Genomic DNA, 19,068 nt, shown 5'->3' on the forward strand with positions numbered 1-19,068 from the left:
TGGGGGCATAAAGAGAAGTTAAAGAACGTGCTGGAGGTCACACAGCAGGAAACGCTGAGGGCAGCAAGGCTCTGCAGCTGTGCTGTGAGCACTGCCCCTGCTGCCTCTCCACGCCAGGCCCACGGCAGCTCAGCCACCCACAGCAGAAGACAGCCTCACCTCCTGAGGAGGGATGTCAAATGAGATGGTCCTCATGTCCACTTTGATGAAGCTGTCGGTGCACGGCAGAATAAAAAACAAACCTGCAACAGACACAGCCGAGGTCAGAGGCACACGGCACCTCCCCTCACCAGCTCACTGCGCCCTTCGGTTCTAACAGCACTGGCCCCATTACCCACGAGAAAGCAGTGCCTCTCGGTGGATGAGCTGGAAGCCAGGAGTGTCATCCTTGACTCCCGCTGCTTTCCTCCCACGTCCAGCCGTCCCCACAAGGCCTGTGGGTTGCGTTTCCTTACTCCGATTTTACTGTCACCCATTTGCTTTTACTTACGATTTTTTTTTTGGTAGTCCCACACAGCATGTGGGATCTTAGTTCCCCGCAGGGATTGAACCCGTGCCCACTACAGTGGAAGCGTGGAGTCTTAACCACTGGACCACCAGGGAAATCCCTGTTTTCACTTAGAAGATGCAATCGCTTTTGACGTCATCTTGCTGTTTCTTCCAGTTTGTTTCCTACAAACAAGCCGTACCAGGCCCTGCACAACCTGCCCCTGCTCACCGCCTACCACCCCCTCCTCCCGCCCTGCACCCTGCTGCGCGGGGCTGCCTGCAGCTCACTGAGCCTGCAGTGCTCTTCTCTGCACGGCTCTGCACCGTTCTGACCCTGGGGACACCTCTCTCCCGGGCTCACCTTGTCCTGCCAAGGTGTCACCTCCAGAAAGCATCCTACCACTTGGGGTTGACACTCTTTTCTGGGTTTCCACAGCCATCTGTGACTTCTTGACATAACATTTAACAAGTGGGATTCTAACTGTCAGCTGTTTCCTTACTGCGTCCCACCACCAGGCAGAAAGATCCTCGAGGGCAGAGACTCTTTCGTGTCCCTTGAATTCTCAGAGCCTGGAACGCAGTGGGAGCTTAACTGAAGTTTGCTGAAAATAATGACTGGAAGCATTTATTTCAGTAGGGATTCTCACGCTCAAATTTTGATAGCTGCAGCTATTCTTGGCATAAAGATAATCTTATCAACTCAAATAGGAAGGGGAGGGGACAGGCGGGAAGGAAAGGGTAATTTCTGGTAAGCTGTACTGTTATTGTTGCACAAATTCTGCTGTGAGAAGTCTTCTAAGTCAATAGAGACCTTCATGAAGGAAATCACATCAGTAAAAGGACGAATTTTGCTTTCCAGACAAACAATGCAAGCACTCACCAGGTCCTTTGGCTCCTCCTTGTAAGATGCGACCCAGTCTAAAGATGATGGCTCTCTCATATTCTTTTATGATCTAGATTAAAAACACGAATCATAATTTAACATGAGGAGTACAAGTAATTACATGTAAAGCTTTAGAAATATTATATATATATTTCTCCTCTAAACAGGTGAGATGTTTATAATACCAGATAACAGCTACAGGCAACATGGTTAATGTTTAATGACCCTTCCCAAAATAACCAAAAATTAATTACTTTTTCTGTGGATTGTAAAAGAAGTAGATACTCATTGTATAAAATCTGGATAGTATAGAAAGAGTATACAGAAGCAAATTCATAACTTCACTCCTCAGCTGTTAACATTATTATTCAATTACTCATGCATTGTCAACACAGGGGAAAAAAGTTAACATCCTCATAGTCTGTCTTCTGGTTCCTTAAATTATAATAGTAACTTATCTGAAAATTCTTAGAGCATATTTTGTCTTTTTAGGAATACATAAGTGACTGTCATTTATCACAGTATTAATAATTTCATGGCAAATAGATGGGAAAACAGTGGAACCAGTGACTAACTTTATTTTCCTGGGCTCCAAAATCACTGCAGATGGTGATTTCAGCCATGAAATTAAAAGACGCTTACTCCTTGAAAGGAATGGTATGACCAACCTAAACAGCATATTAAAAAGCAGAGACATTACTTCGCCCACAAAGGTCTGTCTAGTCAAGGCTATGGTTTTTCCAGTGGTCATATATGAATGTGAGAGTTGGACTATAAAGAAAGCTGAGTGCCAAAGAATTGATGCTTTTGAACTGTGGTGTTGGAGAAGACTCTTGAGAGTCCCTTGGACTGCAAGGAGATCCAACCAGTCCATCCTGGGGGAGATCAGTCCTGGGTGTTCATTGGAAGGAGTGATGTTGAAGCTGAAACTCCAATACTTTGGCCACCTGATGCGAAGAGCTGACTCATTTGAAAAGACCCTGATGCTGGGAGGGATTGGGGGCAGGAGGAGAAGGGGACGACAGAGGATGAGATGGTTGGATGGCATCATCGACCCAAAGGACATGGGTTTGGGTGGACTCTGGGAGTTGGTGATGGACAGGGAGGCCTGGCGTGCTGCGGTTCATGGGGTTGCAAAGAGTCGGACACGACTGAGCGACTGAACTGAACTGAACAACTTTATAGAAGAAATAACCAGCATAGGTGGGATGATAACCACGTGCCAGGTGTTGTGTTAAGTACGTAATCCATTTAACCCTCACAACAGCCCTGTAAGACAGATGTTGCCATCTCCTCCCACCTGACAGGGGAGGGAATTCGGCAAAGGTCACACAGTAAACAGCAGCGCCTGCAATCACACCTCAGAGTCCTGACTCTGGAGGACTTTTTCTCACAGGATTGTACTGCATCCCTGATTCCAGAAAATTTCAGATGGTGATCCCTACTTTAACCCACGGGAAGGACTAGATAAAGAAAATTATTTATTTTTTGGCCACACCCCAAGGCATGAGGGACCTTAGTTCTCTGACCAGAGATCAAACCCACACCCCCAGGCATTGAAAGCTGGAGTCTTAACCACTGGACCACTAGGAAGTCCCTGAAAAGCAGTCTTAAAATTCCATTGTAATAGGTGGCTAGAGTAAATTTTTCAAGAGATGAAGGGAAAAGAACTATAGGTCAGTATGGTCTCTCTTACACACACACACACACACACCTTTCACTGGCTTATGTACTTATGAATTACCCCTTTCCAGATGTGAATGAAATCTTTTTTACCTTTATGCACATCCATATTGACAGTGGGAAAGTTATAACCGTGAACAAGAATGATATAGCCACCAAAATCCATCCACAAACACCGAGGCCTGCACTGGGGCTATCTGTGAAAACAAAAAAACATACAGTTCTCATCACTGTTCTTAGCATGATCCCCCCATCTTCATCCTTGCCATTCACGGAACGTCAGCTGTTGACATGGATCTTCCCATCGAACCCACATAAACACCTTGGAGGGGCAAGTGCTACTCTCCCTAACCTTTATTATGTGATGAAGTGATAACACTTTTAAGGTCCATACCCAACTACCAAGGTTAAGTTTAGCGGCAAAATCATTATAATACTAAGCAGTAAGTATAGATACAGTATCTGTTCAGAACATTTTCAAAACACAAGAATAGGAGCAACTCATACCACACTGTTGGAATGGAGGTGAAAGCAGAGTGGGGTGGGTAGGCAACGGTGGCAGTTGTCAGAGGGGCTTCTTGCAGGACGTGATGGTTAAGGAAAAACCAGTGACAAAGAAGCAGGAGGAGGATAAAAGGCATTAAGCTGAGGGTACAGGATAATTAAAGGTGAAAATCATATGATATACTGTACAAGCTCACGGAGGTCCTCTAAAAAACCTGTAAAACATCTCACTAGGTATACGAACAATTTATCATCCATGTTGGTTCTGATTTCTTACTATCATGAATATGCTATAATGAACATCTTTGTACATGGTTTTCCTCTTACATTCCTAATAGTTTACCTTTTCTGTAACATGAAATTGGGCTTTCTTTTCTTGCTGTGCAGTGGCTTGTGGGATCTTAGTTCCTCGATCAGGGATTGAACCTATGCCCTTGGCAGTGAAAGTGCAGAGTCCTAACCACTGGTGCATCAGGGGATTTCCTGAAGTAGCTTTTTGTCTGATCACAACGATAATATTAATACATGTCCCACTCCAAATAGTTTAGAATAGTATAGCAAAGGAAGGAAAAGTTACTCAATTCCAAGATGATAAATATTCTTCCAAACCCTTTTTGTGCATGCACATTTTTTTCAAAGTAAATACATAAACTTTGCATCCTATTTTCCTCCCTTCTAGGTGTTGTCCTTTCAGGTTCCTTTTCAGGCTTTGTTGCTACGCATTTGTGCTTTTTCTGTTTTATTTTTTTATCAATTGGTGGTTTATTTGCTGAGTCGTGTCCAACTCTTGCAACCCCATGGACTGTAGTCTGCCAGGCTCCTCTGTCCATGGGATTCTCCAGGCAAGAATACTGGAGTGGTTTGCATTTACTTCTCCAGGGGTTCTTCCCAACCCAGGAATCAAATCCAGGTCTCCTGCACTGTAGGCAGATTTTTCACCAACTGAGCTACAAGGGGTCAAGGAGTTTTTATCAATTACACTTGCACGAAGTTAAAAAGTCAAATAGTTCCACAAGACGAGTGCAAAAAGAGGGCAGTCCTCTGCTCACCTCTTCCGATTTCTTCTATTTAAGGCAAGTGCTCTTTCAGCTGTGTATTGTGGTATTTGACTTACCTGTTTCTAAATAACACACTAGTTTTGTTTTTGCTTTTACAGTTTTGAGCTTCATCTATTGACTTCCTACCCCTCCCCCACCACATAGAGATACCTATCCTTGGAGTTGCATAAAAATATCAAATTTTATATTTCATAAATATGCAAATATGATTCCGAGCTAAGCCATGCAGTGAGGCGTAATTTGTTTTTCACTCAAACAATTTACTGGTTTCTTTTTTCTGGAGTCACTGTCCTCTTTTATTTTCCCTTTGCTTGGTTTCCAGTGTACTTAAGGTGCAACTTTCTTCAGTTGTCTACACCTCCTTTCCGCAGGCTCAGGTATTCTACCCACTTCACCTTCTGAGGAAGCAGCTCGGAGCCGTGTCTGGACCGACTCTTGTTCCTCTGCTGGCCTCTCACTGCTGTCCTGGAAATCCTCCTTCTCTCCCTGAGCTGCTTCCTACTCTCTGTATCAGATGTCTTCCTGGTTCTTGGTTTCCTTTTTGTGGGGGACAGAGGGCCTGAATAGGTTCAGGGATAGATCCCTGTTCTTTTTAAGCACGGAAGGCTGGTCTTTCCAGGAGCTGTTTTAATAATGAGAGGGAGGGAGGAGGGGCCACAGAGGAAGAGGTAGGCCAGGTGTGGGTGATTCCTTAGATCAGAAGGAGCGATTTAGACGGCAGTGAGAAGAGGTTCTGAATAAATAGGGGGCCAAGCAAGCAGCAGTGATGGCTGGGAGCCCAGAGCAAAGACAGACACATGAGAGCACCCAGGTCAAGTGCTCCAAAACCTAAGGTGAAAGACGAGAAATATACATGAGTACTTTGGTTTGGCTTGGTTTGGTTTTGGCCATGCCACTGGGATCTTCCCAACCAGGGGTCAAACCCGTGCCTCCTGCAGTGGAAGCGTGGAGTCTCAAGAGTGGCCGGCAGGTCCCTACCTGGGTCCTTTGGTTACACGTGACGCTGTAGTTTTCTGATCCTGTGTCACAGTGAGTAAACATCCTACAGGTGACCTAAGTTAACCCCGGAGGCTTCTCAGGTATCTCTGAGGGGCACGGCCACGCTCAGCGAGGTTTCAGGCAAGGCCCCACGCCGCTTGAGGGTGAGGCCTGGCAGGTGCCGTCGTATCACGGCAGCCTTTTTAGGCGGCTTCTTACACTCCTGCGCTGTGCTGAACTACTTTAGACACATATCTCATTTACTCCTTACAAAGTCCCTGCGAAGTTAGGTGTTTTTAATTCCACTTTACCATACCAATGAAGTCACTGAAAAAACATTTTTCCCGAGGTCACACACAATGGAGGACTTGGGCTTCAAATATAGGTCATCTCACTCCAAAGCCCATGTTATAAATCAACTCACTCTTTGACCCTTTGCCTCTGAATAATAATAACAATAATAATAATAATAAAATCCTTACTGAAGAAGCTGTTGTGTTTGGAGCACTTCCTCAAGACCAACTCCCAACTGGAAAAGCCTGGTGGAGTTCTCAGAATGAACTGATATTCCTACAGAGGGAGCCCTCCTAATTCCAGCTGTGCCTGGTTATAGCAAGAGACAGTCTCAAGGCTCATTGCCAGGCTCAGGCCTAGGTGTCCAAAGTGAAGGGAATTCCACACGAGGAACCTATGGGCCACAAAAACTTACCTGACCGCGCCTGGTACTTTCTGAAACACTGCTCCAAGACGCCCTTACTCCAGGCAAAGCTCCATGTCCTCAACATCCTAGACTATAAACTCCCTGAAGGCAGGACTGTTTCTTTTTTATGTTTATATTTTCAATGTCTAGCACAGTTACCTCCCAGATAGGATATCAAATACTTCTTCGCTTACCTGTTGGATGTATAATTTCTTTGTGCATTTATATCCCTTGTAAGATGAATTTCCAGCTTCAACTCTCTGTGACTTCTTACTTGTGTGATCTTTACCCTCTCTGAACCTTTGTGTCTTGAAATAATCAGAGTGGTCTCCTAGGATTGAGGCAGTGCTCAATAAACACAGATGAGTTTTCTGTCACTCTCCTATTTTAATCAAGTGTTCAATTTCCACCACAAAAAATGGGAAAATAGGCACCTTTTTCCGTTCTGATAAAAACCTCTGAAACTACTTAATTTTTCCCTCACTTTGTGCCTGACTGGCTAGGCTGGAGAGTCAAAGACCCTCAAGAAGCTCATTTATGAATGAATTATTAATAGCAGATGAGTACAAGGGATTTGACTGCCAATCAAGAGGAAGAAGAAACTAAGTGGATTTTCTGGGCTTGGTCTTCCACTTTTCAAAGGCTCAGCTAGAAATAATCTGAGCATACACACTGGGGAATCAGCACTGTTTCACCCTGAAACTCCTCCCCACCTGGTTATAGCTTTAAAAGATGTATAAAATCACATTCCTTGGGAAGGTGAGGTTTAAACTCCACCAGGTTGTACATGAACCCTTAATCATCTACAGTTACTACAAGTCAAGGGGAAAAGAAATTCTCAGTTACTCCTCCCAGATTGTAGGAAATTCATTTCCTCCAAGATTCCCATTCATTAACTTGAGGTCTGGATCCTCCCTCCTACCTTTATGAGGTTAAAAGAAAAATAACGAGTAACAGGTATTTGAGATATTTTGGTTGATATACTGGTTGATATTTCTGGGTAGGAACAACTGTGGGAAAGATCAGGGACCCCATGATAACTGGTTGTAAACATTACTTTGCCCTGGTTTAGAGTATTTTTTTTCTTTTACTGTCAAACTCTTTCCTGAAAACTGTGTTAGAATGAATTTTTGTCCAAGCAAGGTTTTGAAAATGGATACAAGCCCATACATTAACATTTTTTAATTGAGCATTCCAATTGGGCTTTCTTCCAAGAAACTTGTACACATTTTAAAAAATGTTACTTTCTTATTTTAAAAGCAAGGTATTATCACTATATTAAACTTATAGTTCAGAATAGAGGAAGGAAAAAGTGATCTATGCTTTCATTATCTCTAGATGGTGATTATTTTCTGCCTTGCTTTTCCTTTTCCCCAAAATGATATAGTGGTATATGTAATAATTTAAAATCTGTTTTCCTCCTCTATACTGTGGACATCTTTTCATATCAGGAAATATCCTTATTATTAATATCCTATATTATTATTAACATCCTTTATTATCCTTTATTATTAAAGGATATTATGAAATAAATATCCTTTATTATTATTTATTCTTTATTATCCTTTATTGATACTCTTTATTATTAAATAAGTATACTTTATTATTAAAAGGATACAATTAAATATCCTTTATTACTATAATATTTCATTGTTTCATATGATGAACATTTAGGTTGTCTCCAGCTTTCTCAATTAGAAACTCAGTTGTTTTGAATATACTTATAGTAAAGCTTCTATACATCTTCATTGTAAAAACTAATTTTGTTGAAAAGATGAAATTACACAATTCTTAAATTTCTCTCATTCTGGAGGTATCTTTTATGAATACTAATAATAACCATTTATTGAATGCCTATTACATGTCAGCCACAAGCTAACTTCTTATATACATTATTTCTCATATTTATAAAAATCTGTAAAGTAGGTGTAAAATATTCCACTCAGAGTACCAAAGTACTAAAGAAAAAGACTTTTGGGGAAGAGACAAAAGAAAAAAAACAAAACAAAACCATGAAACAAATGAAAAAAAAAAAAGGACAAAACCAAGTTGTACAGTAATTGTTGGGCTGGCTTCCAGACAAGCAGCAAAATATTCTTTTCAAGATCATAACATGCATAATATCAGAGCACTGCATGTTGATCATGATCCCATATCAGCCAATTTCCTTAAGGTTGATTGAATCTGTCACCACTAGAAATTATGTGAAATTATCAATTCTGTTTACTATTGTGACTCTGTTCTAAAGTTCAAAAGATACTGGATTTCCTCTTCAAGCAAATACCTCCTGGCATATCTGAAAATGTGACTGAGTCATACACATTACTACACACAGAAAGAAGAGGTGTGTCAGCGAATTATTGAAATACCAACATTGAAAGCTGGAGAAGGAAATGGGAACCCACTCCAGTATTCTTGCCTGGAGAATCCCACGGACAGAGGAGCCTAGCAGGCTACAGTCCATGGGGTCGCAAGAGTCGGACACGACTTAGCGACCGAGAGAGAGAGAGAGACAGAGAGAGAGAGAGAGAGAGAGAGAGAGAGAGAGAGAGAGAGAGAGAGAACACTGAAAGCATGATTTTTCCTTCCTCCTTCCTAGAACGCAGATGAAACACTTCATACCAGAAATCGCCAAGAACAGCGAGACAGCCTGGCTAATTTAGTCTCAAAAACATGTTATCTGGTTTGAAGAGCAAGTTTTAAGGGGTTACGGTAGGTCAAAATGAAAGGTCTTGGCATTTTTTGAGTTTTTCTTAAAAGCATATTTATTCAGCGTACAGGGGTTCTTTTTTGGCCTCATTGGAGATTCAAAGTCAAGGTGTGGCAAACTTTTCCTGTAAATAGCCAGAGAATAAACATAAAACATTGGCTATAAAATCTGTTACAACCACTGAACACTATGCAAGAGAAGCCACAAACTACACATACATGAAGAAACATGGCTGTGTTCCAGGAAAGTGTAATTTATGAACACTAAAATCTGAGTTCCATATAATTTTCAGATCTTCCTCTTTTTAAAAAAATGTATAAGTATAAAAACTATTCTCAGCTTGTGGGGCTGACAAAAGCAGGTGGTTGGCCAGATCTGGTCCATGGGCCATACGACCCATTCCTGTTCTACATCATATTCATCTATTTGAGGAAGAGGACATCATAAGTTAAATAAGACACTGGATCTTTCTTCCAACTTTTTAAATAAGGTTTCCACAGTCCCAGTTTCTCTTCCCTTATATTGTTTTGAAACAGGGTCTTTGAAAGATCTGCTAAATAAGAACTCAAGGTGGAAACAAGCAAAGGACAGATAAAATATGTGAATGTAAATATGTCTTCAATTAATCAAAATTTTACAATAACTGCAATTTTTAGTTGACTGGGATTTTAGGAGACAGAGAAGGGAAGCAAGCAATAGAAGAAAAGGCAAATAAGAGAAATGGAGAAAGGAACAGAAACAAGAGTGAAGGCAGCATCCTACAGAGGGAAAGATGAAAACAGGTAGAGAGAGGAGAAAGAGGCAGAGTTTGGCACACAGTAGGGTATCAGCAAATATATGTTGAAAAAATGATGGCATTTATTTGACTGATGACCACAACTTGCAATTCACTGGGCAGAAGCTTTGAAAGCAAACAAGAGCACTCTATAATCCATCTTTCAAATGATTATTTTAATTAGGCATGGTCGATGGTTCTTTGAATGCCCTTATCATTAAACCTCTAGGGAAGAAATTACTCTCTGGGCTGGACTGGCTATAGACCAGATGGTATCAGGTTAAAAATCATGACCAATGACTAACTTTCTCTCCCTATTATAAACCTATACATACTAGACTCAAAGAACTAGTACTGATGAAGCATTATGTGACCTGAATTATGAAACTTAAAATTTGTTTACCGTGAGAAGTAAGGAAATAGACTAGTCCTTTTAAGGAAGATTTTCAATTAAAAAAAAAATGAAATAAAAGGAATGTTGTGCTTAGCTCAAAAAGAATACAGAAATTAAATAAGTGTAAGTATTTTATTTCTCAAGCATCTTGAGGATTTTCTGCAGCTTTCCTTCATTCGAATATTTCTAGCCATAAAACAGGAGAAAAAATAGGTGAAAGTATCATCAGTAATTTCAAATTTGAACCCCTGAGTCTTTAAAAGGACTCCCTCTCCTAATCTATAGCACTTTACCATCTCTAAATACCATTTATCATACTTATAATTATCTTACCCAATGTCTGTCTTTTCCAGACTTTTGGCCTTGTTAAAATAGTATAGCAATCCTATGGATGGAGGAGCCAGGTAGGCTGCAGTCCATGGGGTCGCTAGGGGTTGGACACGACTGAGCGACTTCACTTTCACTTTTCACTTTCATGCATTAGAGAAGGAAATGGCAACCCACTCCAGTGTTCTTGTCTGGCGAATCCCAGCGACGGCGGAGCCCGGTGGGCTGCTGTCTATGGGGTCGCACAGAGTTGGACACGACTGAAGTGACTTAGCAGCAGCATGGCTTCAGAGCTGGCTCTGTTACCTATTAGTTGTGTGTTCTCTGCAAGTGTCTTAACTCTCTGTGCTTTAGTCTAACCATCTAAAAAGAGGGCCAAAAAGAGCACCTCTTCAGAGGGTCAGCGTGAAGAGTGAGTGAGCTATCACGCAGGATACCTCGTATACAGCAAGTGCTCAAGCATTTGTTAAATAAATAGCTGTTGAATGAGCTGAGTGATTCTACTGTTTCTGGTTTGGTTTTTTTGTTTGTTTTTTGGGGGCTGTGCCATGCAGCTTGTGGGATCTTAGCTCCCTGACCAGGAACTGAACCTGGGCCCTTGAACACTAAGAACAAGCAGTCCTAAGGGCTGGACCTTGAGGGAATTCCCAGATTCTGCTGTTCTGTGGGGAAGAGAATAGGCTGACTATTACAGAAGATAAATGGAAGTTACATGTCCACATATAGGGTCCAGAACACAGTTCATCAATTTTTGGTGGTGACCAGACAATAGCGGAGGTAGATAGAAGTAGAAATATAATGTTATTTTACTCATGAAACTTATATGTTATAAACCAGTGTTATTTAAACAACCACCACCACCACACACACACAATTTAGAATCATCCTCGGTCCCAAAGTGGTGGTCATACTGCCCTCCCCAAACGATTTCTTTCCTTTTTTCTTTTTAAAATCAGCCCTGTACACCCACGAGGTTAGAGAATTCAGGGAAGGTATGGACTGAATATGACCCATGTCTGGAAAGATTGATGTTCTTAATTTAGACTGAGCCTGAAATATATTAAATAGAACAAAACCCTCATACTTCTTGAGTTTTTTTCCCCTGAGTTCTTTCACTTGCACATCTTAAGTGTTAGTCACTCAGTTGTGCTCGACTCTGTGACTCCATGGACTGCAGCCTGCCAGCTTTCCCTGTCCATGGGATTCTCCAGGCAAGAATACTGGAGTGGATAGCCATTCCCTTTTCCAGGGGATGTTCCAGGCCCAGGGATCGATCCTGAGTCTCCTGCATCGCAGGCAGATTCTTTACTGTCTGAGCCACCAGGGAAGAAGCCCTAGACATCGTAAGTGAAAGTGAAAAGTGAAAGTCGCTCAGTCGTGTCTGATTCTTTGTGATCCCAAGGACTACACAGCCCATGGAATTCTCCAGGCCAGAATACTGGAGTGGGTAGCCTTTCCCTTCCCCAGGGGATCTTCTCAACCCAGGGATCGAACCCAGGTCTCCCACATTGCAGGCGGATTCTTTACCAGCTGAGCCACAAGGGAAGCCCTTTAAAGTATCTATAATTGAATTTTTCTCATAAAAGTCTTTGGAGGCCAGCATGATTTTAATTAAAAAATGGAAAACAGAAGCGTAAGGAAACTAGCTCTTAAGGTTCCCAATTCTCCAGTGGAGGCTGAGTAGCTAAGCAGTGGCTAGAAGCTTGGGGTTTTGCTGTTAGAGTTCCATTCTACTGCTAAATTTTCTTATTGGTAAAATAAGGGAAAGTGAAGTCGCTCAGTTGTGTCCGACTCTTTGTAACCCCATGGACTGTAGTCTACCAGGCTCCTCTGTCCATGGGATTTTCCAGGCAAGAGTACTGGAGTGGGTTGCCATTTCCTTCTCCAGGAGATCTTCCCAACTCAGGGGTTGAATCCCGGGTCTCCCGCACTGTAGGCAGACGCTTTACCGTCCGAGCCACGAGGGACGTGAAATGAGGGAAGAGGATAGTTATTATCTCATATGAGAAAATATATGGTGTCTGACACTTAGGAAAGTGAAAAGTAAAAGAGTCTGGTGACTCAGACGGTAAAGCGTCTGCCTGCAATGCAGGAGACCTGGGTTCAATCCCTGAGTCAGGAAGATCCCCTGGAGAATGAAATGGCAACCCACTCCAGTACTCTTGCCTGGAAAATTCCATGGATGGAGGAGACTTGTAGGCTACAGCCATTGGGGTCGCAAAGAGTTGGACACAGCTGAGTGATTTCACTTTCACTAAATGAGGGAAGAGAATAGTTATCTCATATGAAAAAATACGTAGAGTGCCCGACATTTAGGAAGTGTTCAGTAAATACTTAGCCATTATTATGATCAGAACTGTAAGGTAATTATTGACAGTACAAAGGAAGAAACTTTATATTAAGTGAATTACCTTCTGGGACTTGCACACCATAGAGAAACATCAAGACTAACAACCTGCTTGGGGATTCTGTCCCTGGGGGAGAAACAGACCACATTTGGGGAGATAAGTCAGAGTCCAAAACTTTCTTGGACTTTCACACTTTTTGTCCATAAATTTTAATTTTCTGTATAATTACTAAGCTGTTGTTAACTTTTTTGTTCTGTTGTCCCCAATAAATAATATTTTAATAATTTACATTTTAAAGTTTCAAAAGTACATTCACAAAAATGTTCTCATTTGATACTCAAAACTTTGGGAGCTAGATAGTACAGTAAGATGATGCTCAATATCTAGATGAGGAACTGACTCTGGAGACTGAGAGACTTCCCCAGGTGACCCAGGTGCTAAGTGATGCTACTGAGGTCTCAATTCAGATCTTTCAATTTTAGATTCCATCCTCACTCAGGGTTGGTGCACTGGGAAGACCCAGAGGGATGGGATGGAGAAGGAGGCGGGAGGGGGGATCGGGATGGGGAACACATGTAAATCCATGGCTGATTCATGTCAATGTATGGCAAAAACCACTACAATATTGTAATTAGCCTCCAACTAATAAAAATAAGTGGAAAAAAAATTCATCAAAAAAAACCCAGATTCCATCCTCATTTTGCTATGCATATAATCTTACCATCCATGCATATTTACAACTAGGCAAGGCTGGTATCTAATTTTCATCGTCTGATATTTTAGGACAGACATGTTATTGCCAGTAACTTCAAGGCCAATCTACTGAAATGTCAGGGCAAATGTTTGGGGTTCAGGTATCTTTACAAGTCTCAGAGTACAGACAAAGGTCCAAAAAGAATGGAAGAATGATTTGTGTAAACAGAGATCTGACACACACTTCCTTCTTTCTACTGTGACCTCTAACTGCTCTTTCCACACTTTCATAAACAAAAGAGATTCCTTATTAAGTATAATATATTACTTTGACAATTACAATCCCTTTATCGATAACGTAAACCCAGTCTATCTGTAATGAGGACATGTATGAGGAACAAGTCCACAACCTAAAATCAATCCTTTGAGTTGTAACAAACTTAATAAAACAAACTGGAAACAGAAAAATGTCTCCACCAATGTAAACTTTATCTCACTCTTTCCTTTTTCTTTCAACAAATATGTTTGCAAACCTATTAGGCACTTGACCCTGAACTTACTACAGTCATCAAGGACACAATCCTCTCTGCTTTCAGAAGCTCTCCTGGTCTAACAAAGGTGATTATAATTTACATTTATAGTACTGTGTAATAAACAGTATGACAGAGGCCAGTTCAGATTGTCAGGGAGAAACAGAGAAGAGGGGCTCACTTTTTCTGGTTACAATAGTTTTCAGGAAAGTGTTTTCTGACATCTTACAAAACAGACTTTGAATCCAATCTTTATCATATTTATCAACACAAAAAATTATTTTTCTTCAAAGTTGATCAGGTGATCAATGACTTTGTCTTTTACAGTGTGTAAGTTATACCATGAGGTGGGGCCAATAATCTATTTAAATTATAATAAATGACATAAATGCCAACTTCTGCAGACTTGTCATCACTTGAGTTAATCTATGACCACTGATGGATTTAACTCAGATTAATTATTAAATAAGTTACAAAGTACTCCCCATCTGATCGACTGTAACAACTGAAATAAACAAAGCAGTCCCCTGATTCTGCTTATTTTCAGGCATTCTCCCAAAGGGATTTATTCTGTTGACATGACTCTTAATTATAATCATGCATTTCTTTGTAACCCGCTTGCATTATTTCATTACAAAGTGAATGCAATGACTTTAAAGAAAAACTAGTCTTGCCCAAGGGTTTGGTCATATTTACGTTCCTAAGACTAATTATCAGCAAAATCATAAAGGGACAGCTTGGGCTTTTATATTCCACTGCTTCTCTCAGAAGCAGCCCTCTGGAGTCATCTTATCCAGGAATTCTAGATTGAAGCTAGATTCCTTTGTGGTCTCTCAGCTTCTGATGCTTGTCAAGTTCCTCCTTTTGGGTGTGCATTTCAGAGACAGTCCTAGGGCTTCCCTGAAGGCTCAGACAGTAAAGAATCTGCCTGCAATGCAGGAAAACTGGGTTCAACCCCTGGTTCTGGAAGCTCAATCCCCATGTCGGGAAGATCTCCTGGAGTAAGAGAATGACTAGCTACTCCAGTATTCTTGCCTGGAGAATCCATGGACAGAGAAGCCTAGTAGGCTACAGCCCGTAGGGTTGCAAAGAGTCCCACATGAACTGCGACTAACGCCTTCACTTTCTGGAAACAGCTCTAGGATAGGGAAAATTATTTGTAAAGTGAGTTCAAGGTTGAACCTAGTTCACAGGTGTGGGTGATTTTTCCACTCTGAGCTTCAGTTTCCTGGCTGCAAAGGGATAGAGAATGACATTCTCTTTGTGGAGCTGTTAGAGGATTGCACTGGATAATGCTTTTAAAGTATCTGGGCTGTGTTTGGCATCTGGCAAGCACTCGGTAAATTCTATTTAATAAATTCTAGTATTGGCTTTCCTATCAGTGTCACATCTCTAAGTCTCACATTTAAAAAAAAAAAAGGTGACAGCCCAGGCAAAATTTTGTTTATATATGTATGATTTTCAGAGGAAAAGGTGCACAGTTTTCATTAGATTCTTAAAAAGACTTCTGTCTAAAATGTAGTGAAGTGCAGAATCAAGAAAAAGAACTTAAGAGTGTTCTGTGAGCACAAAAAACAACTCACATTAAGTCCAAAGATCATGTTTATTCCCAGAGAACTTCTACAGATTTCCTACTAGAGTGTCACCAAACTTCTAACATTGTCCTCATGGTCCTCTATTTTCCCACCAGGATTTCAGGGTGAAGAGGAAAGGATCCTGCCGACTTTCCCTTCCAGAAAAAGACAACTGACTATCAAAGAGGCAGACTGCATAATTTTTATATGGGCAAGTTTTAGGATCAGCCAAAAACCCAGACTTAAAATCTGACTCCATTTCTCATAAACTGTGTGACAAAGTAATTTAACCTCTCGAGTATCAGTTTCTTCAAGAATATCCTCTCCACTACACTCCTGATTTGGGAAAATAACTCTCCAAGGTACAGAAAAGTGACAATTTAAGATTTCTATAATTCTTTAGATGTTCCTGGAATGGAACTAAAGACAAAGATTGCTGGAAAAGGAAACGGGGACATGTTGGATCAGTGGACAAGGCTGTCATCACAAATAATCAGAATTGATGAGTCCAGTGCGGCGGTCCTCAACCTTTTTAGCACCAAGGACCAGTTTCCTGGAAGACAATTTTTCCACGCATGGAGGCAGGGTAGGGGTGGATGGGATGATTCAAGTGCAATACCTTTACTGTACACTTTATTTCTATTATTATTATATCAGCTCCACCTCAGATCATCAGGCATTAGATCCCAGAGTCTGGGGACCCCTGCAGTATAGTGTTCTTTGTGGGGTGCTGGAAAAGCCCACCCAGCCTCCAAATTTTTTTCACTATGTCATTCTGTCTGAAATTCTGTCCTTAGAAAGAATTCCTTTGGATCACGAAGAACCCCTGGGAGGGAATCAGTACTCCTGAGAGGTTTACAAGCATCTCTTTATGAACCACCCCCATCTCCCCCAAGGAGTTAAGCCAATAACGGTTCGAGGAGATAGCCCTCTCAAGAGTGCTAGTCCCTTCACAGGGGAACAAATTGAGTTACACAATTTCTGTCTTCAAGACTGGGAAGGCCCTGGTAGGGTGGGGGGCTCACAATTCCTAGTGAGGGCCAAAAGCCAGGATGGCGATGTTCCTAGAACAAAGGAAGTAAAGTGGAGGGGCCAGAATGAGGCAGAAAGTGAAGCTGGAAAGCGATACAGGAAGGATGCCAAAAAAAGCCTTCTTCCGCAACTGTGTAGGGAGCCTGTGGCAAAACCGCACGGGTCTGTTGCGAGGTTTAGTAGGACAAACTGGCCAGGGTGGGGAGCAGGAGTTCTTTCTAGTTCGGGAGGACCCGGGCTTACTCTGAGGGTGGGCGAGGGCGGGGTGGCGGAGCTGTCCTCGGATGGGGCTGAAGGGGAGCGGGGCGAAGACGCCGACTTCCCCCGTGCCCGGGCGTGGCGGGCAGGCTTGGGCCCCGACTCCACCAGCCACTGCCGCCAGTCACTCGTGCACGCCACGAGATAACGAGCGGAAAGCGCTGGCACAGGGCCTGGCATCTGGCACCCGCTGGATAACGCGAGTCCCTGCTCTGGCTGTGGGCACCGGAGACACGCCCTCGATGCCGCGTCCCGGCAGAGCGGGCACTGGGCGCGCGTCCTGCGCCCTAACATCCCTAAAACTTTCCCCCCAGCCTGGGAAGTAGGGTTCGTCATTCTCAGCGTACAATGGGCAGAAACGTCGGCTGTGAGCAAAGGTCACTCGGCTAAGAAACATCGCAGACACTCCTGGGGGGTTTGGGCCGGGGCCCTTCCCGAAAGGAGGTGAAGGGAGACGGCGGCAGACCCCACGGGCCTCGCCAGGGGCACGGGGCTCACCCTTGAAGGAATCGGGAAGCCGCCGAGCTTGGGTGTCCACTGCTGGCCGCTTGTCAGACATGCTGCCAGGAACCAGAGTCGCTACTCTCGAGTCGAAGTCGCCACAGCCTGAGGTGGAGCTGCGAAGAATGCCCGGAGATGACCCTGGAGCCCCTAGACACAGGCAGCAGTCCCGCCCCTTCTCCGCGGTCCAGCCAATCGCCTCCCAGGACCGAGGAGGACACGCCCCCCCCAGCCGCCGCCCGCCCCTCCCGCGCGGCCTCTTCTCCCGCCCTTCCAGCGGTGCAAGGGCTGAGGGGCGTGGCCTGAGGGGCGAGGCGCCCCTGAGGCGGGGGTCCGGGCCGGGGGCAGCACCGGAAGGGAGGGGCCTCGCCGGAAATGAAGGGCGGAGGCCCCCGGGGCGGGAGCCGCGGTAGGAGATACGGGAGGGGGCTGAGAGGATGGCGTGAGGAAAGGCTGGGGAGAAAGACTCTGAAGCGGCTCCCTTCTGGGCAAACGAATTAGAAGAAGACGGTGCCCTCCTTGGGCGGGTTAGGGTCCAGGTGAAGGCAGGAAGCAGAGGCGCACTCGTGTGGCCCGAGTGAGGGCGCCAAAGTCAGCCCTAGACCAGGAGCTCCCGTGGTGTGAGGGGAAGGAAGCGGTGCGACCAGCCTCGAGCCCAGAGGAGGGAATTCGAATGAGGTGCCCTTTAGTGAAATAAGGTCCTCTCCCTGCCGTCGTCGGGCGGGGTAGTCAGTGCTGGGGACCGAGCACGCCAGGGGGACACGGGGCCCGCCCTCCTGGGGCTGTTACAGGTAACCGGCGAGTGAAGCAAAGCATTGCGCGTGGCCACGGGCGCGCGCCGGAAGGCTTCGGGGAACTCGGAAAGCCCCAGGAGTGGCTACTCCAGACACCGGGCCGAGGGAAAGCCTCTGTAAGGAGGCGGCAGTGAGGTGTGACCTGAAAGACGAGAAGGAGCCACCCTCGGGAAGGACAGGCGGGGTGGGAGGGCGGTGAGGGAATCCCAGGCAGAGAGGCGAGCACTAGCCAGAGTATTCCCCACCTCCGGCTTTCTGCCGGGAGGCGGCTGCAGCCTCACGGTAGAAAACCAGGCTGTGTTTTACTCTGGATGACTTGTCCGGATGCAAGGCATTCAAAGTATAGCGAGGTGCACGAGCAGACGCACTTTAAAAAACATTTCATCTGGAAACAAATACAGATTCTCCGCAAGTTGCAAAGACAGTAGCGAGAGCGTATGTGTACACTCTATCCAGTGCGCTGTCATAGTTAGCTCTTAACTTAGGTGTAGTAGCCAAGCTAGGAAATGGACAGTGGCACACGATGTGTATGTATCCTTCTGTGCCATCTTATCTCGTGCCTAGTGTTGTATAACCACCATTACAGTCAGGCTGCAGAGCTCTTCCGTCGGCCTGGCCTTAGAATAGCCAACAACTGGTGTTCGGGTAGTCCACACGGTAGACTTTCTGGTTTTAGCTCTGGAGCTCTGTGGTTGTCAGGGCCGACTACGGCACACAGTTGTAAGGGTGCTGAGAGGCAGATCATGGTTGCTTTGGGGTGCCCGCACTAGAGTATGGCACAAGCCTACAGCGGAGCTCTCGGGTTTATCTCCAGTCACAGGCGGGAAAGACCTGTTT

General features: G+C 43.9%; 1 protein-coding gene across 1 annotated transcript in view; it reads right to left on the reverse strand.

Annotated features, from left to right (window-relative positions):
- STOM (stomatin) overlaps positions 1-17,588 on the reverse strand; it is a 30,858-nt gene extending 13,270 nt beyond the window's left edge. Inside the window, exons 1-4 of the mRNA XM_065946603.1 lie at positions 17,435-17,588; positions 3,149-3,252; positions 1,370-1,442; positions 160-242 (exon numbers count right to left, since the gene is read on the reverse strand). Of these exons, the coding sequence (XP_065802675.1) occupies positions 160-242; positions 1,370-1,442; positions 3,149-3,252; positions 17,435-17,495 (321 nt within the window). The 5' untranslated portion in view covers positions 17,496-17,588. The remainder of the gene's footprint in view (positions 1-159; positions 243-1,369; positions 1,443-3,148; positions 3,253-17,434) is intronic.
- Positions 17,589-19,068: the final 1,480 nt, after the last annotated feature.

This window comes from Muntiacus reevesi, chromosome 10 (assembly GCF_963930625.1).
Source record: "Muntiacus reevesi chromosome 10, mMunRee1.1, whole genome shotgun sequence".
Classification (NCBI taxonomy): domain Eukaryota; kingdom Metazoa; phylum Chordata; class Mammalia; order Artiodactyla; family Cervidae; genus Muntiacus; species Muntiacus reevesi.